The sequence below is a fragment of the Corapipo altera genome, unplaced genomic scaffold, assembly GCF_003945725.1.
Source record: "Corapipo altera isolate COAL_440 unplaced genomic scaffold, ASM394572v1 181b, whole genome shotgun sequence".
Classification (NCBI taxonomy): Eukaryota; Metazoa; Chordata; class Aves; order Passeriformes; family Pipridae; genus Corapipo; species Corapipo altera.
Genome location: NW_020884963.1, coordinates 91,296 through 118,509, shown reverse-complemented (window position 1 = coordinate 118,509; position 27,214 = coordinate 91,296). Strand labels below are relative to the sequence as shown.

Sequence of the window (27,214 nt, the reverse complement as noted above, 5' to 3'; positions counted from 1 at the left end):
AACTATTGTTGGTGGGGGGTACAAAGTATAGAGGAGGTTGAAGGAAAAAAGTTACCTGACAACAAATGCACATGGCCATTTGCAAAGCAGTTAAAAGGAATAATTTCCAACCCCCCCTTCCTTATTTCATTAATATTCAAGCACTTGCAATAGTTTTGAACAGCTTCCCAGGAGGTCTCAGTTATCCTAAAAGATCGAGGTGCTGGAGTTCCTTTCTCAGCTTTTACTTGTTGAAACATGAATAGCAGAGCACAGGAGCAACATATTCTGGAAAACAAACCCTCCAGGAGGATACTTGGATAATGCCACAGTAGCTGCTCTAAGAGAAGCTTATTCGGTGTCCTGGTTTTAACATGAAACCTTCACCAAGGTGTAAATGCTCCTCTTGCAGCCCTGAGTGGAGTGTCAGGGACAGGAGAGAAAAGGCAAAACCAGGAGAAGGACACGTGACCTTTGTGTAAATTGTACCCATGCAGCAGAATTATCCTGGCACTGCAGCCAACAGTGTCACGCAGTGGGTGGTCTGTTTTCCTGTCCAGGCAGAGAATAACCTTTGGAAAATAAGTCCTGAGAGCAAAGGAGAAACTGCTTCAGTTTTATTTCTTTATCTATAAAAATACCCAAACTTTAAAAACCCGAGGAGACCAAACCAACACCCAGGTGAGTGCAGTGGTCTCCAGTATGGGCAGGAAAATGGGATTCAGCAGTGACATTTCGTCAGAGAGTTGTTTTAATTTATTCCATAGTGTTGCTGTGGATCTCTGTGAGCACCTCTGCTGGCATTTTATGTCTGTCCACAACTGCACCTTTCCTTCCACCTACCTAGTTCTGGGCTGCTCCTGTGCCAGGACTGTCACTGTCCCGCTAGCACGGCGCCACCAGCCTCCTCTTCCGGATGCACTCCCAGATCCACCTGGGAGACACACGCTGAGCACCAGGGTTGTCCTCAATGTCCCCCATGACGTGGGTGGCCGAGGCCGTGTCACACTCTGTCACCAGGTCCCCGTCGTAGGCGATGAAGTAGCGCCGCAGTTTGTCGAAGTCCTGCACGGAGGGCGGCAGGTACAGCTTCACTCCCGTGAAAATGTCCAGCAGTGGGTGCTGAGAGAGAGAGAAGGGGGGATGGATTTCCAGATGGAAGGCAAAAGTGAACAGACAACTCCACTGCCTCAGCCTCCTCCCACCCCACAGTGGTTGCTCTCCACCCGACTGTACCTTTTTTCCGTTGTCCTCCATCTCCGATGCTTTTCTCTTCTCCCCTCGTTTCTCCTCGGATTTCTGAGGGGATGCAAGGATTGCTTTGCTCTCTAAAAACAAACAAACTTGTCTCATTTCTGTGCTCTGTCCAGATACTGGTTGTGTATTAACACGAGGGGAGAGAGTGAAGAGAGTAAAAGGAAAAAGTTTCCTTCCCTCTTTCTGGGAAATCCAAGGATTAGAATGTAACGAGTAAGACACATTTTTCTACTGAAAATGGTGTGGGGGAACCTCCTGGCCTCGTTTCCAGGATGCTGCTGCCACCTGCCCTGTGTGCTGTCACCACACTGTCCTTTCTGAAACTGCTCAGCAATTTGCTTCACGTTGTTCCCCAGTGACAAACACAAACTCAATTTACCTGGAAATCACCTCCATGCAGGTGTCTCATTATATGCATGAATTCCATCCAAATAAAATTAAACACTGGTTCATGGCCAAAAACATCTAACCAAAGGGCATGTGACGTGCAGGAACAGGAGCAGGGAACACCAACCTAAAAATGGCATCATCAGTGCTGCTTCCATCCATCTTTTCCCAATCCCAGCACACCTCAGAGCTGTGGCTACTCAATCCATGCTGGGAATAGCACAGGCCAAACTAAGGGTCTAAACAGCTTTGCCCATCCTCCCTGACATGCATGTGGAAGGTGCTGTGGGAGCTTCAAGCCTCTGACAGAAGGCAAAGATCCTGACCCAGCCTGCCCCAAACCCGGAGCACACCCCCCAAGCCTCCTCCCCTGGGAAGCACCATCTTACCTTCTGGCTTCTGGGCTTTCACAGGTGACTTGTTTGGGGGGGTTTTAATACTGCTGTGAGGTGTGGAAGACCTGGAATTCCCCTCATTCTCTCCACTGCTGCCTGCTGTGGACTCATCCTCCTCCCCGGCACCAATGCTGAAATCAGCCTTCTCCTTGGAGAGCTGGTACAGCTCCTGCCCCCAGAAACAGAGTGTGACTGTCTGACACCAGACAGGAGCTGTAACTGTAATTACAGGGGCTCCTCTTGTTTGTTCCCCCCTGAGAGTTTGCTCAGGTGATTTTTCTCCTGCACCTCTTTGTAGCCATTTTCCTGTCAGCTCTGTGCAAGCTCTCTGCATTCCACCCCTCTGCCTGGCATTAAGGGAAACCACACAGGGAGGAATCAAAAGCCACATCCCCATGCTCTGCTGCAGAGCAAGACAGACTAATTCATCAGAGCCTGAGGGATGAACAGTGCCTGCTGCTCTCCCTGGAACAGCCCATCTGCAGAGGGCACTGTGCCTCTCTCTCCCCTGCCTGCACAGGCTGCAGGACAGCAGGGGGGTTGGATCACTCCTGGTTTCCACGGCACAACAAGCACTGGCAGCTGCTGCCAGCACCCCACAGGCTGTGTCAGGACAGCCCAGACTGCAGGAACTACCTGAGCTCAGAGCTCATCCCCAGCTCACTGAAGGACTGGCACCAGGACAATTCCATCAGCAGAGGAGGAGGCAGTGGGTGGGTGGAGCCCAGGGGTCCTGGCTGGCTCCCAATTGCCCCCAGACTGGGCCAGGTTATCCACAGCCACTTCCCAAATGATCTCCCAGTTGGGAAACAATGACCCTAAAGAGAATGAATGCCATCTCCCTGAGGAAGGCAATTCCTCACCACGGGGTGTTACAGGAGCTGATACAACCAGCTGCCAGCACAGGCTTTCCTGACAGGGCACAACACAACAGCTCAGGAGACTCGAGAACCCCCCGTGACAGAGGGACACTCACATCCCAGCGAGCGGCCTGAGGAAAGGGAAGGTGCCATCCCGGATCCCAGGCGGGAGGTGCCTTCACCTCACCCCCTGCTACCCAAACCTGCATTTTACCTGTGCATTGCTGTCCAAGCTCACAGCCCAGCTGTGCAGGAGTGCTGTGTCAGCTCACCTTGAGCTGCTGCAGGTTGGTGGCCGTTTGCCAGTCCTTGTCGTCCCGGATGCGGGTGCAGCGCGGGAAGCGGATGGAGATCCCGTCGGCAGTGTGGGCCTCGGCCTTGGAGAACTCAGCCCCCGTGATCTCCCACACTGGGGCTTTCTGAACACACCAGGGAGGAGGACACATCACATTCCTGTGTTCTCTCATGAAACAACTGATCAATAACCCCCCTCCCTGTTCCAGATACACAAACTGACCACCTTCAGGACCTTAATTAGAAAAAACTACTTTTTCCACTAAGTCAAAGATCCTTCACTATAACACATCATGCCAATTTCTAAATAACACCTTTTCTTTCAAGTATAAAGCAGACTGACCCATTTCCTAAAACAACAGCAACTTTTGGGTTACAGTTGTGCTTCAACTGCTCAAGTCAGACTTTTCATGTCTCAAATTTAAAGTAAGTTCACTTCTGGAAGGGATTTAATGCACAAGAATGTTTCCCAAAAGTGCTGCAGGTGTGATTCCTTCATGAAGCTTTTAGCCTCAAAAGCACCTGCAAGACTGAGAAATAAAAAGCTGTGCTTTATTTCCCATTCCAAGTACGAAGACTAATTTTTAACAGAGACAACTTGTACACTTAAAGGACATGAAATAGATTGTTATGTCAGGGCTGGGAAATGGAGTTAAATGACTATGACAACACTTACCTTTGGATCTGGGACAATGAAGTCTGGGTAGTAGATTTTGTTTATTTTTAGCCACCGTGGAATTTTACTAGGATCCTGTTAATTAAAGCACAAACCCAAAATAACAGCACTTGTATATGAACCTACTACTACAAAAGTTGCTGAAACATAACCTAGAAGTAAATCAGCAGATAGGTATTAGATTGCCTTTGCATGGATGAAACTTGCTTTAGCCTGATCTGCAGCAGTCTCTCTCATCTAGAAAATCCCAAATATTACCTGGAACACAGCTCTCAACTCCTGTCATTTGTGTGTGAAACAATAACACTGTTGCTCCAATTGTGATTCATGTAAAACTACCCATTTTTTTAAGATTCTATAGGCCTGATGCAAATGGCCTTCAGGATGTCAAGTAAATATTAAAATTCTCTGTTTATTTGTCGAGTCTTGAAAAGGAAGATTCCTCACATAAACAAGCCAGTCAGAAATGTCTGAACTCCAAGACATCAGGTTATGGAGCCCTAAGTCTGATTCGAGCTCTTCTCTCCCGCAGCCCCATCTAGTGACTGTCTCTGCCAACTGCAATATGCCCAAAAAAATTGGTACCCTTCCCAATAAAACTCTGTCCAGGCAGGAAACAGATGGTGCCTGGCTTCCCACTCAGTGTCTGAGTACAAATCCCAGGCAGTGCCTCATCAGGAGCTGGCTGTACTGACACCTCACTTGTGTCAGAGCAGTTTATCTGCTTTAACTCTTACTCCTTCCTGGTAGAACACTTAAACCAGCATTTAACCAGCACCTCGACCTCAGCTCAGCCCTTTGCTGAGCATCCCTTTGCTCCCCTCCACCCCAGAGCCCCTCTCACCTTGCTGATCTTCACCATGTCCAGCTCCGTCTGCAGTCGCGCCAAGGTGGCATCGTCGTGGCCACCGGAGCACTTGGTCACAGTGCACCACTTCTCACTCTTGGGATCGTAGCAGCCCATCAGGAAGATGGACATCATCCCACCTGCACAGGGAAGGGTAGGGTGGGTCACATCTACAGGAGGAGCCACAGCTTTTCAAAAAGCAAAGCAAAGAGCCAAACTCCTTTTCCATCTTTGGGAGTTAAAGGGAGCTGGGCTGGTGATGGTCCCAGGGCATCGGCTCCCACGTACAGAGCCCCTGCAAGAGCCCAGCCCAACCCCTCCAGCCCTGCTGTGCCAACTATCCCACAGTAAACTCAGCCCAGCACCTCATGGGCTGCAGCACACAATCACTGTTACAGCCAACCTCCTTCTGGTAGGAACAGGAAAAAGCCTGGGAGTTTCCTGAACTGACAGATCTCCAGTGAAAGCCAACTCCAGACTTGCCTTTACTGCCTTGTCCATAGAAAGCTCCCAGCACCACCAGGTCAGCTGTGTCAGCCATGGCCCCCTCGTTGAGATAGTCCTTCTTCACCTTCAGCCAGTGTCGTTTGCCTGGTTCATAATTTCCCTGTGCAAAGCAAGGCAAGAACCCCCCTCAGAGAGCTCACAGGGCAGCAGCTCCTCGAACAGCCCTTGCCTTTATCCAGCCCAGCAGTGCTCAATATGTAAGGAACAACCTGGATTGCATGTCAGCACCCACAAAACCCAGAGATGTTCCAAGAAGGCTGAGCCTTGTGTGCTTCACCCACAGATTCTGTTGTTACTCCCCAATTCCCAGCACACACCAGTGAAGAGCAAATGTGAACTTGCCTTTATATCTTTCAGCACCAGTCCTTCCAGTCCCTCACGGATCACTCGGGTGATCATATCGGCCAGATCTGAAGCTTTCTGAAAAGGAGAGGAATCATGGTGAGCTCAGGACTGCCAAAGGGGCTCCAGGCTTTCTGTTTAGAGCACTGGTGCACTAAACCCAAAGCAACTGCAGAGAGAGGAACAGGTAACTTCGTAACAGTTTTCCAAGGAGGATCCTGTACGTGATCTGTTTGTTGCACATTCACTGACTTCTCCAAGAAGAGCAGGGTTGGCTTGTTAAAAGTACCCCTCAGAGATGAGGCTGCCCCACTGTGACCCAAGTATGTACACTACCAGATTTTTTCAGGCAGCAGTACCTGCTTCCTTTTCTATCCACCTGCCTTGGGACCTATGAACCTTCTCTCTCCCAGAATGCTTTCTCTGCCCAAAACATCCAGACACTCTCCACCAAACCCAAGGTGCTACCTAAATCAGTAGCTCGAGGAGCCTTGCCCACAGAGCAGAAGTGGAACCATTCTGACAGGGTGAATTTGCAGACACAATCCTAACAAAGGCTGTGTGGTAGAGGAGCAGTGCAGTGCCCAGAGTGCAGCCCTGGGGAGTGAACACTGAGCTCACCGTGACGTGCTTCATCTCCGAGAACAGGATCCGGTTGGGGATTTCCACCATGTTGTCGTGGAGGAACTTGCGACGTTCACACAGAGGCCTAAACCAGGGAATGGATAATTAAGGACAAGCAGCAACTTTAAGGTGAGGTAGCAGTCACATGAACATTGGAAAAAAAAGCTATTTAAGTAATTAAATGATTTATCCTACAGAGTTCCAGAGAGGACAACTAATCCTTACTTTCGTCCAGGAAGTTATAAAATAGAAACTCTGTGTTTAATGGTGTGTTTAATTTCAAAGGACATAAGATGAGCTGGTGCTGGGCCACACCCAATTTATCTGAAATGCAGCTGAGTCCAACATTCTGGAAGTGCAGAGCAAGATGGAGCTCCATAGTGAAACTCTCTGGCACAGCAAGGACTCTCCCATGCAGGAGTGATTTTACGGGCTGAGTGGCCAGTGTGACAGCCACAGTGAACTGGTGGTTTCATGCTGGGAAACCAGTCAGGCCACTCTCACACCTGCCAGAGACACACCTGTCCATCAGGCTGATGTTGTTGAAGTAGATGCAGTCAAACACAAACAGGCAAACGTTGGCATCTTGGAAAGCAGCTTTCTGGAAGACAAGATCCATTGAGAGAAATCCGCAGTCACAGCAAGCAGCAACACAGAGTTTCAGAAAAGTAACAGAAACAAAAGGATGGATTTTTAGCTCCATAACCATTTTAGTTAGGATAAGCTTAGGCCTCTTCTAATGGGCAGAAGCATTCTGAGAATTAAGATTTAGACTGAATGTGTCAAAGCACAAACTAAGAAGATAAAACACGTTAATTTCCTGGTGACAGGGAAATAATACCACAAATATTAATGACCTGGGGCAATGCAACATCTGTCACTGCTGCTGCAACAAAACCCACCAAATTTCTAGAGACATCAGATTAATGGCTACTTCTAACCTAAGCCCCTAGAGCTTAATTTTCACTTTACTGTCCTCTTTCTCACCCCCATTTAGTCTAGCCACAAGCTCTACATAGCATTCATACTCTGCATCATTGTGGTCTCCCACTCTGCTTATCCTGGCTTGAGCAATCACAGAATTCCAAGATTTTCCAATGATTTTTTAAAATATTTATCTTGAGCTGAAGTTTTCTTACTGTCCTGTCAGTGATCATGTTAATATATAAAATCAATTGTATTAGGGCAGTAGTTTTTCATTAATAGGGATCTTATTCATTCTCCAGATGCTCCAGCAAGCACCAGAGCTCTGAAAGTACCCTGTGATAACCTGCTGGTGCATTTAAGTCAGCAGAATAACAGCCTCCAACCACAACAAGGGGGGTTTTATTTAATTTCTTTTACCTTGTGCACGCCAAGAGTCCCAAAAGGAAGTGGCTTGCCAGTTTTGTTGTCAATCAGAAGAACTTCTGAATCCAGGATCATACTTTGCCCACCAGGGAAAGCCTGGGGGATGAAGTCCTTAAAATGGGCTACCTTGGGGAAAAAAAAAAAGAAAAGAAAAATAAGTCTATTGGCTGAAGAGAGGGACTCACTGCAATGAAGGTGTTTTCTCCTGAAGTGTCTGAGGCACATGTGGGCATATCTGCACTAGGTTTACTATGGTACACACAGCACAGCCTACAAATAAAAAGATGAGGCTTGAATAAATAGAACCAAGTCACCCAACTGGCATCAAGGCTCCCAAAATGCAATTCCATAAAGAGGATTCTATGGCACATAGAAACTTGAGTTTCAAGCCCTTAATGTGCACCAAAACTAAGTGATTACAATTCTACCAAGTGTTGCTTTTCCAGGTTCCAAATACCTACATAAATCAGAAATAAGTTTACAAGAGAAGGAATCCTCCTTTGCCACAGAAAGAAATTAGTGTGGAATCCAGTGGAGGAGCTGGCACAACCAGGGCACAGGTGCTTACTTTGTGTGGGAGGACGGGTTTGAGGCTCCTGCTGAAGTAGCTGAAGTGATCCCCATTTTTGTGGACCTGCACCCTCTCCCCATCGTATTTGATCTCGGCGTACATGCCATTGGGGCACTTCTTCATGGCATACTCGATGGACTTGCAGGCTTCAGCCTTCAGGGGGAGAGAGAAGATACAAACTCAGGTGATATACTGGAAAATAAAGATACTTGTCCCTAAGTTCATGAAGGAACTACCGACTTCCTTGTAAATATTTTTGTCCAGGGTCTCTGATAGCTAGTCCAAGTTTTCCTTTTCTTAATTACTTATTTACTTAGAATTGTCTGCATATGCCCAGATAATTACAGCTTTTCAGTGCTTATCTCCTCCAAACGCTTAAAGGTGTAAGCACTGTGCTTTTTGTAGGAGTGCACTCAGCCCAGAAGTAAATATTTGACTCTAATTCGTTCAAACAAAAAGCCAAACTTATTTGAATCTCTAATCCAGTGGAAAGCTAACAGTATTTCTAGAGAAAGGATCAACTTCTGGAAGGGCAGCAAACAAAACACAAAAGTCACTTTTAAAAGCAAGTCATGATTTTAGTTTGGCAGTGGCACTGAAGGTGCAAGGACTGAGTACAGTGAATATTGGCCTTTCGGAGATGCTCTGTGAAATGGCATTAAACAAAAATCAGCACTGAGAGCTCACACTGCCCACAGCCACTTCTCTGGCTGCTGATCCCTCCAGGGGAGGGTCTCTGCCAGCACTCCAGAGCTCCATCTCTCGCTGGGCTGGGGGGGGAGCCGACGTACCAGCATGGGCTGCACGGGGGTCATGAGCGAGGCCTGCACGCTCAGCGCTCGCTTCAGCCCCGGCACCTTCTCGGCCTCCTGCTGGTTCTGCAGCACCCGCTCCACCACGTCCTGCAGGTTCCGCGAGGCCTTGAACGCCTCGTAGGCGTTGGGATCCAACGCATCCAGCCTGGGACAGAGCAGGGAGAGGGGGGGGAACGTGGATCAGCATCGGGTCTGCTGCTCCTGGCTGGCGAAATGAGCATTTCTGGTTTTGTCTCACAGTGAAGGTCAGACTTACACGTGCTTTGCTCCAGCGTTCATTTTCAAGTCGTGCTTAATCAGCCGGATGATGCATTTCAGGTCGTTGCCTGTACACCTGAAGAACAAAACAGAAATGTCCACCATTGCTGAATCTTAACTGAACCACCTTCCAGCTGAAAAGAAGAAACCAAGCCAGGTCCCTTTAAAAGAAAAGGTCCTCCCCTTACAGAGGGTTTAAACTCAAAGGAGGACACACATTACTAACGACACCCCAGAGACACAAGAGAACATCCAAAAGGTTTTTTAGCATCTTTATGTTGGAATGCCAATATTAATTCTGCCTCGGCGTTGATGTGCCATCCAAAATGTATTTAATTAATGCATCGAGTCTAAGTGATGGTAACATACTCAGCCTCAAATCAACACAAAGAGAGCCAGACCAAGAATCTTGAACACGTCTTAATTGCATTTCCCAACATACCTAAAGAAAAAAGCAACTTAATTAACAGCTAAACCCCATTGAGGTAGTTCTGCAAGTCACTTGTTTGGTACTGATTGAACAGTGTCCTGACAGGCAAGGATGAAGTTCTCTGGCACGAACAGGAGCCACACACATTCTCTACTGCTGGTCAGCTGTCAAGGTGTCTTAATCACACCACTAACAGCGGCTTGTGGATGTTAATTAAGTTCAGTTTCTGTGGCTCATGATTAATCTCTCAGCTATTCCAGCTTGTGATCCCTAGGTAACCACTCCTGGTGGCAGGACAAACCTCCAGAGACTGATTGCTTCCCTTACCTGCGACTGATCTGGTGCAGCACACTTTGCTGGTCGTCCTCCTTAGTGAGCTTTGAGAGCTGGATCAGGAATTCATCGACCTCCTGGATGGTCAGGAGGCTTTTGGCCGCTGGAGGACAAGTCCTGCTCTGTTCGAAGAAGATGCGGACGGTCTCGGAAACATCTCCCTGTCTCCAAAACAAAACGAGGGTGTGGATCAGAGCGGGGATGCCACTGGGGATTCAGCATGATTCCAGTAACCAGGATAAAGGACAGGAATGATGCTGGGATTGCATGAAGCATTTGGAATCAAACATTCAAAGAAGCTGTCACGACACGGAACAAAGCTGCTCAGCTGTTTCACTTGCTAAAAACAGTAAATTAAAATACCAACAACTTCTCACGGCTCTATTTTTCACTGCAGCATCACAGACCCCTTATTTCCTCAGGGTGAATCCACCTGTAAATCCAAGGATCTGAAACAGGCTGGTGATGTCACCAGAAGGTGACAGTATGTACCAGAAGGCAGTATGCACCAAGGCACTAAACAGAGATGAAAAAATTACCTTCATCACCTAATTCACCCATTTTCTCCATCTTGCACTGAATCAGAGCATGCACAGTCAGTCACCAACTCCTGTGCCCAGGGATCCAATGCACACCTGAGCACTTGCAACTGTACCAGTGCAGCTCAACTGTATCCACCAACTGCACCTCAGGGTGACACATCTGTTAATTGAATCCCAGTTTTTGATACATGATGTTACAAAAAGAGTAATATGAATCCCTTACAGGAATGTGCCAGACAAAGCAGTTTAGACAAACAGATGCAGCCCAACTTGCCTAGATATTTTAGTCTTGCTTTCTAAAGCTGGATTTAATACAGGTGAATTTGTATCTTTCTTTCTACTCAAAAATTATTTTCTAAAGGTTCCAGATGGCAGGAAATGCTGTGAAAACTGCTAAAGCCAAGAAAAAAACAAAATAAACCACCAGCTCCCATTCTAACAGTCAAGCTAACACTTTCAAATAAGAGTAAAAAACTCAAAGCATTACAGAATTTCCATAAGCAAAGACTGAAGAGCAGAAATGCAGAGAACTGCTGTCTGTACTCACCTGTTCCAGGTCCCGGACCATTTCATCTTGGTTGCAGTTAAAAATCCTACTAAACAGCTTCACAATCTGCTTATCATTCAAGTTGTAAACTATTTTAATGACACCTGGTAACAGCAGCTTAATGGTCAAATATACATCACCATGAAAACCATCTGGGGAAAATAAGAAGCACAGACCATTATAAGTGTGATAATTTATTTACACATACAGGCTCTGGTTGGCTGTGCCCATTTGCATGACCCTGGGGATGAAACCCACAGCTGGGCCTTCCTCTTTGCACCATTCTGCTCTGCCTCACGTGAAAGGAGATTTTTTTTAGGGGAAGCACCCACGATTTTTCTCCAAATGTGATCTCAGCACTAAATTTGGCACCTAAGAACGTTGCCCTCAACAGCAGAGCGAGTCATTCTTGTCTGAATTTGTTATTTGAACAGTTTGCAAACATTATCTCCACAGCTCAGAAATCACCACAGCACACAGCTGGGACTGCACGGCAACCCGATTTTATTTCACCTTTCCCTTTTGAAATAAAACCTTTGAGGCTGACTGACAGGGCTTTCCCACAGTGAGAATTCCAAGCAGGAACCATACCTCCTCCAGATCCCTTCCTCAGGAAGTCCTGGATGATCTGTGTTTTCACATTGTAGCTCGGCTTTTCAGCCACCATGGCACAGAGCTTCCGGAACTCCCGCAGCAAACAGTCCTTGTGCTTGGGATCACACCTGGCTGCAGACAGGCTGGACTTGTGGGAAGAGTTTGCAGGGACAGCTTCTGAATTCTTTGGCTTGGCTGCATCAAACACAGAACAAGTTGCTTTTTTAACAAGTACAGTAAAGTGCAAATTTTGAAGATACCTCTGCTTGGCAAGCTGAGAACGATCTCAGCATGCTGGAAAAGCTTCAGAACTGACTAATGATGTGTGCTGTCCCAAAATGTGTGACTTTACATTTTATTATAATAAAAATAATAATAAAAAATTTTTTAAATTACTTTTATTTTTTTACATGAAACAAAAATTTTCTGGGCCTTAATTCTACCAGACAAGTATGATTAAACCATGGTGAAAAGGAGTTCCAGTTGGCAGATGCCTCAGTTTTACCTCTACTTTATAAGCCTTTGCTCTTCGTGGCAAGATGTTTTCATAAAATCATTTCTAAAATGGGAGGAAAACGTCCCCATCCCATTTTCTCTTTTAACATCAACATCCCTACACGTGGTGATCTCTCTGGCTGTGCTGTGGCTGCATGTGCTCTGGATGGTTTGGAGCTACAGGTCAGTCAGAGCTCACACACCGACTGCCCCTCCAGCAGCTGCTTCCCAGCACAAGCTGCTGAAGTGTAACAGTTTTCCCTTCCATGAACACCACCACTGGGAATCCCCCACAATCATTTTTTGAGAGATTTCGAGCTCCACACAGGATAACTTTAGTCTGTACCTTCAGTTTGACTGGAATTGGGCAATGGATGAAGGCAGTATGGAGTCAGTGGGACATCAGCCTGACAGTGGGGGTTATGGCAGAACCTTTGTTTCCTTGGGAATGCCAGAAACTCAAACATTTTTCACGATGTTCTCTCAAGACTGACAGCCTAAGAGAGACACTGACAACTTCTGGCAAAGTAGAATTTAAAAAAACTAATTAAGACTAAAGAATCTATAGATAAAAAACTACTGATCTGAGCCAAGGTAAAACTGTTATTAGAAGAAACTGATTTTCCAGAATCATTTTAAGTCTTACCTGTGAAGCCAGAGAACTTCTTTGGTGATGGATTGACAAGGTCTTTTGTAGTCAGCTGTCCTGTGGCAGTGAGTTTAGCCTGGACTATCACCTTCTTCTTCGGGGTACTTCCAGCCTTGGAATTGGCTTCTGCAAACCAGCAAGGTCCAAACAGGCAGTCAGAAATAATCTCACACATCCCTCAACATATTACCTGATAACAAAGTCTTAGAAGAACTGGGAATTGGAGAAGAAAAAAAATAAACGGACATTTTTCATATAACAAAAGTTAAAAAGAATATGTAACTTACTAAAGATCATGGAAAAAGCTGAAAGTGGAAAATAACTGATGCTTTCTCCTGGGATTTATCTGCCCATGAATTAAACCACTTAGAACAATCAGTTGTGACAAACAAATCAAGAGGTGCCTCTGTAGAAGTGACTGTTTCTTCCCTTTCCTACAGGGCTGAGACAGAGGTTGGAGCAGCACTACCCACTTTGTCCCTAAGCCATACAAGTACATCCCTGAGGATTTCCTGGTAAAGGCACGGCTGGGTGGCATAACTTGAAAGTAAGTAGAAAAGTGACCCAGATGCTGCCTTGTGTCTCACCTGAGATGTGCTTGTTGATTAATTCTTTATCCTCATCCTGCAGCTCCTCCCATCCCTCCAACTCTGTGATGTCTTCGATTTTCTTGGTGGTGGCCCGGGCCTTGTCCAGCTTCTCAAACATGCACTTGACATGGTACCACTCCTTCATGTCCCCGCCAGACTCCGTGAAAGGGTTGGGGACAATCTTCCCGATGCGGCACACCCCCTTCACGATCTTCTCCTTGCACTTCTTGCAGCCGGCCGTGCCGCGCTTGGCATAGTCCACGCAGTACCTCTGCTCGGCCATGTCCGCTGCAGCCGTGCAGGCTGGACGCGGCCAAGGGCTCAGAAACAGGGAGAAGGGGAAAGCCCCGGCCCCGCCGCCCTGCAGGGACACGGGCTGTGACAGCAGCTGGCACCAGTGCCCGGCGCCGAGTCCCACGTAGCAGGAGAAGGCTCTGGGCAAGCAGACCCGTGCGAGGGGGGAGAACAGCCCTGCGCCCCTGCTGAGGGCCCGGGCGGCGTGTGACAGAGCCCTGCAGCCCGTGGGCATCCAGTCCGTGCAGGGAGTGCTGCGGGAGAGCGGAGACACTGACTGAGCACCCCCTGCCTTCTGCCCGCCGGGAGCCCCTCAGCCCCCCAACCCTCCCCCCTCTCCGCTCAGGACCCGCTCCACAGCGGCCTCACAGCCCCGCCGAGCCCTCCTCACACCCCAAACCCCCACAGCCCACACCGCGACCCCCACAGTCCCCCCCTCAGCCCCTTCTCCCCTCACACGCCCGCCCCGCCCCCGCCGCTTTCCCGCGCTGCCCAACAGCGGCCTCCCGCCGCCGCCGCCCGCCCCAGGCCGCCCCCCCGTCCACCTCCGCTCACCGAGCTCCTCACGGCGCCGCCATCCCGCCCTCCCCGTTCCGTCCGGTGACCCCCGGGATCCCCCCCCTCCCCGACCTCCCACAGCCCCAGCCCAGCGCCTCAGCGCGCGGCGGCCGCCGGGACACGGAGCGCCCGCCCGGCTTCCGTACAGGAACGGGCGCGCGCGCGCCGCGCCGGGCCCCGCCCCTTCCGCACCCAACGTGCGCGCGGGGCCTCGCGCGGGGTCACACCCCCCGCCCCGCCCCGGGCACGCCGCGCGAGCGCGTTCCTGGCGCGCGCGTGGCTGAGGCGGCGCCGGGGTCGCGACCTGAGGGCGGGGAGAGTCACCGCCCTGAGGGGATACAGAGTCCGTGCCCTGAGGGGAGGGAGGGAGAGTCTGTGCCCTGATGGGATGAAGGGTCCGTGCCCTGAGGGGAGGGAGGAAGAGTCTGTGCCCTAAGGATATACAGAGGCCGAGACCTGAGGGGATGAAAGGTCCGTGCCCGAAGGCGACTCCAGGACTGTGCCCTGAAGTGGTGGAGGGTCCCTCCCCTGAGGGTCCGCGCCCTGAGGCGATGGCGGTTCCCCACCACACGGATGGTCCCAAGGGAGCGCTGTGCTCTGCACGTCCCGCCCTGAGGCGATGGCGGCTGCCTGTCCTGAGATGGCGGCGGTTCCCCAGCACACGGATGGATCCTCAGGAACGCTGTACCCTGCCTGTCCCTGTCTGGGCGATGGCGGGTTCCCACCACACATAAGCACTGCGCCCTGCGTGTCCCACCCTGAGGCGATTCCCTAATCCCGGCCTCCCAAACTTGGCGTTCCAAGTGCACTACATCAAGTTGGGGCAGGCCTGAGAGAATGCCCTGTCCGTGCCTGCACCACGTTGCCCTCCAAGAGCACTTCACGATGCTGGTGCAGGTTTGAGGCACTTCCCAATCCCCAGCCTCATGGAACTGACCCTTCAAGAGTCCTGGGCCATGTTGGTGCAGGTTTGAGGTGCTACCATGTCACCTGGCCCTCAACCCGGGCCCTCCATCAGTGCACACTGTCCCTGCACAGCCCTGAAGTGCTACTCTACCACTTGACCTCCCAAAATTCTCCCTCCCAGAGCCTTGCCCTGAAGTGCTGCTGTATCACCCCAGCCCCCTGAGAACAGCCCTCCATCCCAGTACAGCAGGCACACACCTGCAGTCCAGCTGTTGGCTCTCTGGTGGTGGCAGCTGGCCCTGTTTCTCTGATAAAAGTGCTGTTGTGCTGTGCCAGGAGGCTGTTGAGGGAGCTGGAATGGATGGAACACACCACCACAGGATTCCTGCCTTCGTCCAGGGAAAGGATGCTGTGTAGGTTGACACGGCCAGGCTGTCTCTGACCTGCTTTGCTGTATCTCAAAGGCAGAGTATGAGACATAAGATATGGAATTTGCTTCACTAGCCACATATTTGTCTTTTTGCTGGCCTTCAGCTAGTTGCAGAGCAAGCTACAGGCAGTCTTCCTCTTCTTCTCAGCACACCAAACTCCAGCTACACAAACCACACTATTTGGAGCTGTGGATGAGTGTAACAACTATGTGATCACAAAACTGCGATGAAGTCTGACATAAACATTTCTGATCAGTGGGATCTGGCTATGGAGCAGACTGTCTGCATTAATTTTCAATACTTTATATTGCAATACTTTGCTCTTGGACAGTGCCTTCAATCCATCATTTCAGGATGGAAACAAACCTTTCTGTCCCTCATGGTCCAGAAGTGGTGGAAACCCCAAAACAAAAGAAAGAAATAAGCACCCCCAACCAAATCCAATGGGGGCTCTGAGCCCCAGAAGAGGAATTCCAGAAGGATTCAGGGACTTCACGGAGGACTTTCTGACTGCTATTTACTTTCTGTGGAAGACACCCAGACCAGCACCAGATTGTTCCAGACTGTTGGCTGAGCCAAAAGGCTGTGTGCATTCAGCTCCAAGACCCTGCAACTGAGGTTAAAGGTATGTGTGTGAGTTCAACGTGGTTCGATTTTTAGTCATTCAAATCCCTTTGAAAAAGGTGCTCCATTGAGAAATTATTTGCAGAACCAGCAGTGACTGGGTGCAACAGTTTGTATGAACACTGAGATCTTAGAGGGAAAGAAAAGAGTAAAACCCAGGTAAAGATGTGGTGGGTGCTGTGTTCAGTGGGAGCACAGAGCACGAGTGTTCACAGCATCACAGTGAGGTCTGTCATTAATTGTGTAAAAGAGATGAAAAGACAGACTCCAGGGCTGACACTCACTGCAGCACAGTGTTATTGGGTCTAAATAAGGCAGCTGAGCCCCCTGGCAGGGGTGGGATTCACCTCCCTAATTTTTACTGTGTAAAAGTCAGCAAGATGATCTAAACTGGGCTGGGTCTACAATCAGTGGAGGAACGAGGAGAGGGCATTTCAGAGGCTTCAGTGGGGGGGGGAGATGAATTGCTCCTGGCTCTTTTCAGCCCGGAGGTTGTTTGGATGGCAGCCTGGACAGGTAAGTAGAAGGCTGCCCCTCTGGAGAGCTGTGCTGAGGCTGGAGATTGATGACCTGGCCGGGATGAAATGCAGAGTGCACAGGTAGGTGGCAGAACGCTGCCGCGGGAAAGTCTCTGTTTCAGAGTAATGTATTCTGTGAGAGGCAGACACAGCTGCTGTTGGGTTGCTTTGGAAAGGCCTGGGAATAACAGTGGGAATAACAGCAGCAAAGCCGGGGCACTCTTAATTCCAGCTCTCTTTGGCAATGTGGCTGAAGGCTCTGCAGCCTGCAGCATTCATTTTGCTGTTTTTCCGCTGTGGCCCCAAGGGAATGGGTGGAAAGCTGAAAAAGGGCTTCTTTATAGAGTCACAGAATGGTTTGGGCTGAAAGGGACCTTAAAGACCATCTCATTCCACCCCCTGCCATTGGCAGGGACACCTTCCACTAGAACAGGTTGCTCCAAGCCCTGTCCTTGAACACTTCCAGGGATGGGGCAGCCACAGGTTCTCTGGACAACTCGTGCCAGGGCCTCACCACCCTCACAGGGAAGAATTTCTTCCCAATGTCTAATGTAAATCAACCCTCTTTCAGTTTGATCTTCTGAACTTTTTTGTGGCTAACAACATTAGGAAGTGATGGGAAAGTTTTGACTGGCATGGGACTGACAGGCCGTGATTTTGGTCACTGCTCTGAAGTTTTCCCTGAAAGCACTTTCTTCCCCCGAAGCTGCAATGTGCACCTACTGTTCTTATTCTGAGTGGGAAGGTTTGTGTGCAAGGGGAGGAATTAAAATTACCTCGGGTTTTACAGTCTTCTTTGAATAAACTCCTCCAACTCCCACGTTGGCCAAGATGTACCTTTAAACAGCTGTGAGTGGAGCAATATATCCAGTGAATATATCCACAAAACTACAGGAGACTGAGTTCACAGAAAGCTGAGAGAAAACCAGGAGACAAATCACTGCTGTTTCTCAAAGGATCGGGGAGAAATCACTGCTGGTGTCTCTCTTGGTAGCTAATATTGGAATTGCTGAGCTGAGCCTCTTAACATAATGTGCTCTCTGTGTAAAAGTCAGCAATGACAGACTAGTTGAGAGGCCCCCACGAAAGTAGAACTCTGTTTTAAGTAGTTTATTCCACTAATACTGGGAAGATAATGCCCAAAATGTCAGATTTAAAGGTTTAAGTCTGTCCTTGCTTAAGCCAAGTGGCCACCAAGAGTTCTGTCAGGAGGTAAAATACATGGGAAAGCAAAATAATCGTCTCAGGTTTTGTCTATGTTTGTTTTTTTTTTTTCCCCTCAGTGTTAAGAAGCAAAAAAACCCCAATTTTAGTTTCATCTTAAACTAGGGTTGAAAATAGTTCATTAAAAAAGGTTCATCTTGCCCACATCTTCTGGGGAAGTCTTAAATTAATGGGGTTTGGGCTAAAGTTAAAGCTTCGATGTGAGACTTCTGTCAGAGTTTTATTCCAGTGAATCCAATCTTCTCGGTATTGAGAAAAGGTCTGGAATCTCACTAAAATCAAATAAAAGGAGTGAGATATTTAGAATTTTAATAACTCCAATGAACAAATATATCTCCTTCTCCGGCTGCTAAAGAAGATACTGAATCTGGACATGTGGTTTATTAAAATACAAGTGATAAGAGAAATGGAAAAGAAAACAGACATATACACGTGAAATACATTTTAAAAAAAGGGGAAGGGATGTCAGTTAAATAACAGATCAAGAAGCCATGTAATGGATTTATAAAGCTCAGTATTACTCACTTATTTGCATTTCTGCTTGTTGGTAACACAAACAGAAATGTTTGTTAGGGAGGGCTTTGAAAAGAAAAGCTACTCCCAGCTCCGTGGTTCAGTCTGAAGGGATTCTGTGCTCTGGTTGGAGAAGTGGCTTGCAAGGCTTTCTTCTGCCTTCTGAGGGTGTGAGAAGTGGGAGCTGGAGAGAACAGCAATGAAATCTCTTCCAAGCCTCGTTCTGGCTCTCAGGTTGGTGTGTCAGAATTTGCTGGTCTTCAGTTCACATTTTCCTCTCAGGGACAGGACGGGTGTTTCCTGGACCAGCGAGTGGGGCTGGGTATGATCCAAGGTGTGACACTGAACATTTGGATGTCAGAAGAGCTGTTCCCCTCCGAGGGTGCCCAGCCAGGTGTTCCCAGCGAGGGTTCCCTGCCCTGGGTGCTGGCATTGTCCCGGGCAGTGACTCAGTGACACTGCAGCCCTGTAACTCCTCTGCATCCCCATTCCCATTGCAGTGACATCCCTGCCTAGGGCGGTGACACAAAGATGACAATGACTGTGGTATCATCCTAAAATTGGTCTATGCAGCCCTCTGCGGAGGAGACAGTTTTGGAATGTGAACTTTGTCCTTTAATCCAAACACAGCAAAAGTCTGTCTCTCCCCTCTCTCTTACCGCCCCTCAGCTGTCGTTTTGAGGGAAAATCTTGATATTTGGTACATGGACATTATGAATATCTGAGGACAGGGAAGCAAATTTGTCATTTCTAGTGTAGGTTGCTCAAAGAGTCGTTTAATAGCCACAAAAAACCCCAAACCAAAAACCACAAAAAAACCGTGTCAGAGATTTCCAAAGGCATTTAGGAGAGGCTCCTGCCCATTTGCTGTTAATACTAATGAGAAGTGAGTGTCCAAATCACTTGGACAGGTTTTGGAAAGTCTCAGTTAGATACATATCTTCCTGGAGGAAATTACATTTGACAGGAGGCTTGTGATGCAGGGAGAATAAGGGCATTGGAGGCCATATCTGAGTTCTATTTCGGATGAGAAATCTGCCAAATGTGCAATATATACACATGCAGATACCTACACCTCTGTTCTGCTGTCACCTAATAGAATATCCTTTATTTTTCTGCCTGCTGCATATGCTGTTAAATTAGATAGAGGTATTTGCAAGGTGAATGACAAGTGTAATTGGCTATAAATGCTCCATTTAGAGAGATGGCAAACTATGTTTAAGTTACACCCAAGTGCACCTGTACTTGAGATGCAAAGTCATTCAGCTCCCACAGCACCTTCATTATAACCATACTTCATCCTCCCACACAAATAGATTCTGAGGAAAATAATTTCTCCCCAAATGTACATCTGCTGCGAATTATACCGGCATCATTACACATGCAAGTATAGTGAACACAAATCTCACCCTCTGTGGTGGTGCTGATTGAAAGATGACACCTGATTTTGGAAAACAAAGGAAATCTAAAACAAAAACCTGACAGGCTTTTTTTTTTTTTTTTTTTTTTTTTTTTTTTTGGAGGAATTGTTTCAAAGCATTTCCCAAATTCGTTTGTCATTTCTGCGTGCTGGAAGGAGATTTTTTTCAAAAATTTTAATTGAAAATTTTAGCTTTGAATTCTTTAGAATGAAACTGAAACCGTGGCTGAATTATTTTTTTTTTAATTGACCTGTTGCTAAAGCAAAGAAATTGTTGTGATATCATTCTTTGAGGCACCTAAAATTAATTTCAGACAACCACAAATGTTTTCAAGAGAGGTTATAAAAATTTAAACACCTCTGTATTTTATTTTTTTTTTTGAATTTTGGAAAGTCTTTACAGCTTCTGATAAAAAGGCTATTTTTGAATGCAAACAACTTTTAATTGTAACCCTTCTGGCTAGTTCTGCAAAGTAACACTCGTCACCAGGAAAAAAATGGTACAATTAATTGGTGCCTACCTTTCATCGTTCCTGTTGGTTGGGTTAAAAGCACTGCTTATTGTCTTACCGGCCAGGAATCTTGCAGGCTTCAAATTCCCAATTTCTCCTCTCTGTTTCTCCGTTACACTGAGTGGCAGTTGGGTGCAAATGGAGAGCAGACAGGGCTGAGGCAGTTTATAACTTCTTTCTGTGTCTCAGGTTCTCTGCTCTAGCACAGAGCAGTCCCAGGCTGCTGTGCACCTTCCCATGTCCTCTCAAGCCACATCTGTTCAATCTGCACTTGACAGCTGGTCTGGGTGTCAGACATTCAAAGCAAAGCCAGGGAAATGACAGAAACTCCTAAACAAATCCACCAGAGATGTGCCCTGCTGCCTGCAGTGGGGCTGGGATCTGCCTGATTGCAGATCTAATCTCCCCCTGATACCTCAGGAGCAATAATAACACTCCCTCCGTTTTGTCCTGCCCCAGGGGGCTGTGGGATCTCTTTGGCTAAAGGAAGTATCAGCACTTCTGAGGCTTTCCACAGCCAAGACCATGTTTTGGAAGGCAAATGGAAATTCAGTTACAAGGTGACTTCTGGAGACCCCAGCTCTTGGCCTCTCTGCTCTTCAGCACGTGCAGGAGTTGTTGTCTCTGGGCTTTGACAGAGCCTCAGATGTCACTTGCTCAGGAGGCACAGAGACAAACCTCTGCTTGGAGGGAAATTCTGCTTTTTAATGTTAGAGGAACTTTCTTACTTTAGTGCTAAACTGTGTAATTTCTCTTTGAATCTTCCCTAAAATAGTGAGCAGTGTTACACTTTGCTGTGCTGAGGGCTCTATGTGTAATTAGTGACTTGTATGACTCCCAAAAGCTGCAGTCTAAACCTTAATCCAACCTTCACGTTGATCACCATGCCACAGCACTTGAAAGCACTTATGATCAGGGAACTGCAATTCTCAGAGCCAATTCCACATTGGAGATGACTTTTATTAGGGAGACAGGAGGTTTAAAAAAAAAATTAAACTGGTCCTCATTAGAAACTGGGGACATAAAAGTCTTCAGAGCCAGACTGTGACTGCCACTGCAGAGCTGTTTATGCAGCTATTTATGCAGGGAATAACTCTCCAGGGATGGGCTATTTGCTGATGCTTCTGCTCCAAAGACCCTGCCCCTGGATGCCAGTGCTGGAAGCAGGGGTTTGGGTTCCTGTGTGAGTCTTCTGGAGGGTGGATGGGTTGTCACAACGCCTCTGTCTCACTTGCAGCACCCTGGGGCTTGGGAAATGGGATAGAAACAAAGCCAAAGCAAATGCCAACCCTCTGACCTATCTGCAAATGCTGCTTTTGGGGCTGTTTGGGGCTGTGAGTCCTCAGGGCACCTTGGGGGATGCCGGGTTATTGCTGCCTGGGATATCCTATCCCTTCCCTCGCAGGGAAATGCGGCTCCTTTATCTTTCTGAAGGGTGTTGCAAATGACTGCAGGTGAACTGAGGAGCTGCCACTTGGCTCCAGCCAAATAACCACACTTTCACTTTGCTGCTGTGAGCACCACCAGGTCCTTCCCAGGGCCCAGCCTGCCCTGCAGTGCAGCTGTCCCAGGCAGAGGGGCTTTGCTGAACACATGAGATTCCTGCTGGACCCGTTCTCCAGGCAGCTGAGGTCCCTCAGTCCTCAGCTGAGGTCCCAGTCTTGGCCTGCCCCTGTCTTCTCTTCCCATTCCTTTCTGCCTCCCAGTTCCTCTCCTTTCATTATTCCATTGAAATGCACACGAGTGAGTGAAAACACCAGCACATCGAAGCAAATACATTTAAAACAACCCTTAAAAAAAGCTTTTCTGTCTCGGTTAGCACCTGCTGTTGGGGGAAGGCCACTCTGTGTGCAGTCACACTGTTACCTGCACACCCCAGGTCACGGTGAGTGTCTGAGCAGATGCCCACAGTGCTGGAAACACCCCCCTGCTGCAGGTGAAACCCAACTGAGCTGCCTCCTGCTCTTATAAACACCCCAAGCAGCAGCTCTGCTGGTTCTTTGCCTGGAGAGGGAGGTGTGTGTGGCTGTGTGCAGGCTCAGAGCTGGGAGCTTTACTCCCTGTTTTCTGGAGACTCCTACCCCCTGTGATAGGAGATGCTGAATAGCACTGCTGCAGAACAATGCCTGTGTGGTCGGTGAATTTTCTTTAGACCAGGTCTAATTGCCTTATCTGGATCAGAATCTTTTTCTCCTTCAGGGATATTTTTAGCCTAGTTGGTAAGTCTGTGATATGACAGGACCCCTTAAAAGCTCTGGGTAGCTTGGCTTGTAGAGTCTGAAAGGAAGGGTTATAGGATGTGCCTTGTAAAGAGGCTGACAGCTATTCTAAGGTGTTTAGGTCTAATCCATACTAATGAGAGAGCTTCTTATCTGGCTGAACTGCAACTTTTCTTAACTGCTGTCTTCTTTTGAAAACCTATGTATTAAATTGCCATGAGACAACAGTTCCTAAAAGACATTCTCCTAACCTTAGTTTCTGCACTAAATTGAATGAATCTAGTGAAGTGTCTCTTAGAAACAAATCTTTTTTAAGCCTGCACTCTATTCTTCTTAACCTCTCTGCCCTAAACAATTTCTGAGACAAGATGAATACCAGGCTGTGAAGATCATAGCTGCATACATCCTACTTAGGCATTCCCTTGGCTGATAGCCTGGAATAAGTCACTGTTGAGGGTTAAACAACTTCTGGGGCTATAGATGGGACCTCATTATGCAAAGTGTGAGGAGAGTTATTGCTGTCAGCCAGCTCAGGTGGAGTTGCTGTCTTCACTCCATAGGAAGTGCAGGAGCTGAGGTTACCTGGTGTTGGAAACTCTTGGCTGAGGTCTGAAACAAGCAGAGTAACTTCTCTCTTATGGGAACCTTCCACACTTTGTGTTGGTTTTGCTAACTGAGGATAACGTTTTGCTGCTGGGAAATATAGGAAAGGAAGCTTTCCACTCCCTGTAAGGATTATGTCCTTGCCTTGAGGTGCTTTGAATTGCTGATGGTACCTTAAATCTGGCTGGGGCCAATAGCACTGCTGAGAAACACACCAAGTCACTGCCAAACCTTTGAAATCAGAGCCTTCCAGCTGGAATTTCACATGTCCCCAAGGCTCTTGAGCACCGAAAGGCAGTGTGTCTAAACACATGAGGGGAATGATCCTGCCTTTGGACTTCACTGGGATAACCAGGATGTCTCTCTCTCTAGGATTGTGTTGCTTGGAGTGATCTCTACCTCCCAGTGTACTCTCCATTACAGATGAACCAGGCTGGGACATTTCCTTCTCCTTTAGAGATGCTCTGAGCTGAAACTTTGTTTGGAGTCATAACAGAACCCATGGTTTAATAGACCCTGCGATAGTCTGTCAACAGAGACTTGTTTGAAAAGGTTTGGGAAATAATAGGACCAAGAAAATGAACCAAAAGCAGGTTTTTTTTTATTCATTCATTAAATAATCTTACTAGCTTTTTTTTTTTTTTTTTTTTCTGATAGAAAGTTACCTTCCAAAGGCAGGTAAAAAAGTGTGTCTAGCTGAGTTTATCCTCAAGTGGGACTGGAAGAGAAATCTGGATTGTTGGTTTGGACTTGCATAGTGAGGGGGAATTGCTCTGTCATGTTCAGAGAACCACTGAAATATTAGAGGTTGTAAACTTTCATGCTGCAACTGTAAAAATCTGTGTCCTAGAAAAACCACTAAACCAAATAACTGCTCTTTGGACCCATCTGGAATGCTTAGGTCTACAGGCTCAATTTTGAAATCCAAGTGAGATGCATAAAGTCATCTTAGATTAAGACTTTAACTCAGCTGTACTGTGAGCTTAGAGTCGGATGGGATGAATGAGGACATGGTTTGGATCACTCTTCCCACACAACAAATGACACTCTCATGTATCTGCTTGGAATCCAGAGTGGAACAGGACACTCAGCTTTGTCCTACCCCACGTGCAGCTTTTTGAGCTGAGCTTTGGTCTCCTCTGCCTCGCTGCATTTCCGTGTGAGCTGTGTACCTCCTCCTGAATTAATTTGAATTCTGAGTAGATCTGCAAACTGGCAGGGTTGCTGCATCCTGGGCTTGCTTTCAAATATCCACATCCTTATGGGGAGCTGGTGTTGTAGTTGATGGGATGCTCCTTCCTGCTCTGCATGCAGAGTGAGCACCAAACAGACCAAATGCTTCCAAACAATGCCAGATTCTCCTAGGACTGGTACCATCAGGCAGGATGTTACTGCACACTCAGGGCTTTGCCCATAAACATGTTAACTGTGTGATGGAAATGGGAGTTTAATTCAGTGATGGTTTGCTCACTTCCTGCATGTACACAGAGATCTGGAGGGTGCTGACAGGGCTGTGTAATGTCAGGGATCTCTTCCCTACAAATGCTCCCCTGGTCACCCTCCTGCACATGAAGTGGCTGCCAAGTTCTGTCAAGGATTTTTGTTTTCCAGCCCGGAATGGGATAGCACTGCAAGTCCTCTTTAGCCTGCCCTTGCTTCAGGGCAAAACCTTTTTCATCAAGATGTCCTTAACTCCTTCAGGAAATCCTGCAGAAGTTGCTACCTGCTTCCTCACCTGCCCCTGGAGTTGCTGCATAACTTAAATCATCAAGTTGTTCTTGCAAACAGTTCTCCCACTTCACTTTAGTACTTTGAAGAATTACTGGACCTCATAATATTGATCTATTCACTTCCTATCCTTTTACAGCTGCCTATATAATTTCTGATCCTTAAATCTGACAACTGTGTCCCCAGGATGACTGTTCTTAATGTTTAAATGATTGCCACCTTCCATCAAAAAAATCTAGCATTAAAACAGGAAATACAGTGCAAAAGCAGTAGAATAGTATGTCTGTGGATTAATTTCAGACTACCCTTCCAGTATAAAACCAATGTGTGGAATATAACTTGATTTTTAGCTAAAAGTAGATCAGAGCTCTCTAAGCACTAACAAGAAATCACCTGGAAATAGTGCAGCTACAAGTAAAAATGTCCAAATTTTGTGCATTTCTTGTATATGAAACTGCATAGAAAGAATTACTTCAGAAAGAATGAGGGGTTTATGCTTTTATGTAGATATCACAAAGAAAGAGGATTCCAAGAGTGCTAGAAATGGCAATTAATGTAGTAGGTCTTTCAGTAATGCCATTTCCTCTCTATTGAGCAATACAGTGCTTAAACAATATTTTTTAGTGGATCTGTGTTTCCATGCTAAAGCTCTGCATATAATTTTGGGGTATAACTTTTTACAAGTGCAGCAAAAATTCCCCTCTGCTCTCCTCCCTGCTCTGCAAACCACCGAAGGAATTACTAATGCAATTTTAATTTATGGCTCTACCTTTTTCCCAAGCTCTGGGACAAAGATTCCCCTAAAGGGCTTCAGAACAGAGGTCAGACTGCATTTTTAACAGAGCTGTGAGAGGTCTCTGCTCTGTAATACAAACCCTGTGCTCTCCAGCTCTGTCTGATCAAGCTGCTGGTTTGGAAGGAGGGTATCTGTGTGTGTGGCCATGTGTAGATCACGTCACCCCTTCAGAAGGGACTGAGATGCTGTGGAAGGCCACGTTTCCAGTTTTCCCTCTGTTACCTTTCCCTCCAGAGCCACCCCTCGAGCACTGACGGTGTCTTAACCAACCTGTGCTGATGCAGCTGCTCACCATGATAATGAGCCCCACTGGAAACTGTTCCAGCCTCTCTCTCTGGATCCAGGATGAGCTCCAGCCTTGCCCAACGTGCTTCCAGGGCTTCTGGCTTGACATGTTTGTCCATTCCTTTGTTAGCACACGCAGCAGAGACGCCCTTACCCGGCTTTGGCTGTTTGCTCGGGCTTCCCAGTGCAAATGTCAAGTGACTGGGAGCTGTCTGTCTCTCAAAGAGTGGTAAAACAGGCATGAAAATCAAATGCAGCAGGTTAAGAATCTGGGCAGCTTCCAGAGGATGAGCTTCTAAATTCCTGTGCTGTGAGGCAGGGGCTTTTTAGCAATCTTCTTGCTTATCTGATGATCAAATCTCCTGATAGTTAGGTGATAAATACCTGCCAGTCCTATATCCCTCATCCCAAATATGCTTGGATTGTTTGCTTGGGCAGATGGAGCCTGTTAGGTGCTTGCATTTGGTTGAGACCACACATATTACCTGTCTGATGCTTATATTCTGTGCAAAGGACTGAATTGGAACCATTTGTATTCCCATGGTACCTTTTCCCCCTTTCTTTCTTTTCCTTCCTCTTTCCTTTCCAAGGTGCATGACCTCTGTACACTTCCATTTCCCCTCTGTTTTCACCCCATGTCACCAAAGGTGCACCACCTGTGCAGACAAATGTTTCAAGGACAGAAAAGTGAGGTGCTGTAATCCACAGTTTTAAATAGATTTCTGTTCCATGTCTGCAGAATCACCTACTGAGATGTCTTTCTTCAGAGTAAGATGAACCTACTTCATAGCAAACAATCTGGGGTATAGCTGAACTCACCTAGTGAGGCCAGGTGTTACAGTAACACATATTTTTGAAACTCACTGGCAGCCAGTCACAAAAAGTGTAACTTTGTTACCAGATCTGTTTCTTCAAACTTTACCAAAAAAAAAAATCTTTTCTATGTGCTTAATGATTTTGGTACTTTAAACTCACACCGTCCTTCCTGTGCTGAGTTTACAATCTCATGATTAATGTGTCTTTTTCAGGCAAAATCTAAAGCTGAGAAACATGCAACAGGTGCATCTATATTTAGGACTGATAGTCTAAAGTCTGTCAGGGCAGGAGGCTGCCCTCTTTGTGCTGCCCTTGCAGCATAAACACAGTGTTAAGCTTTTCCAGGGAAGGACTCAGTGGGAATTTCTGTAATACAAAGAATGGATTTTAGAGGTTCTCCCTTACAAAGAAAGGGAGTTCACTGA

General features: G+C 47.3%; 1 protein-coding gene across 3 annotated transcripts; it reads right to left on the bottom strand.

Moving 5' to 3' along the window:
* Nucleotides 1-573: 573 nt before the first annotated feature.
* LIG3 (DNA ligase 3) lies at nucleotides 574-14,312 on the bottom strand. 3 transcript variants are annotated; one of them, XM_027664527.1, is made up of 20 exons: nucleotides 14,192-14,311; nucleotides 13,340-13,890; nucleotides 12,750-12,878; nucleotides 11,606-11,803; nucleotides 11,015-11,166; nucleotides 9,920-10,086; nucleotides 9,161-9,238; nucleotides 8,881-9,049; nucleotides 8,087-8,242; nucleotides 7,513-7,644; nucleotides 6,690-6,769; nucleotides 6,166-6,253; nucleotides 5,545-5,622; nucleotides 5,179-5,302; nucleotides 4,693-4,835; nucleotides 3,849-3,923; nucleotides 3,151-3,297; nucleotides 2,013-2,187; nucleotides 1,216-1,307; nucleotides 574-1,101 (listed from the first exon to the last, which is right to left on the bottom strand). In XM_027664527.1, exons 2-20 carry the CDS (start codon nucleotides 13,869-13,871, stop codon nucleotides 865-867), a joined length of 2,952 nt encoding a protein of 983 aa, XP_027520328.1. In that variant the 5' UTR covers nucleotides 13,872-13,890; nucleotides 14,192-14,311; the 3' UTR covers nucleotides 574-864. The 3 variants fall into 3 exon arrangements, 2 of the variants coding, with proteins under 2 accessions (XP_027520328.1, XP_027520327.1); XR_003531105.1 differs by lacking the exon at nucleotides 574-1,101 and adding an exon at nucleotides 1,616-1,750; XM_027664526.1 differs by having other exon boundaries at nucleotides 574-1,307; nucleotides 14,192-14,312.
* Between the last annotated feature and the right edge of the window lie 12,902 nt (nucleotides 14,313-27,214).

Excerpts from the sequence above, each read along its gene's own strand:
- LIG3 (XM_027664526.1), bottom strand. The coding sequence starts at position 13,871 with ATGCCCACGGGCTGCAGGGCTCTGTCACACGCCGCCCGGGCCCTCAGC. Across the intron at positions 8,243-8,880 it reads CCCCCGTGCAGCCCATGCTG|GCTGAAGCCTGCAAGTCCAT; the intron begins GTACGTCGGCTC and ends CTCCCCCTGAAG. Across the intron at positions 5,303-5,544 it reads TGGTGCTGAAAGATATAAAG|GGAAATTATGAACCAGGCAA; the intron begins GCAAGTTCACAT and ends TGCTTTGCACAG.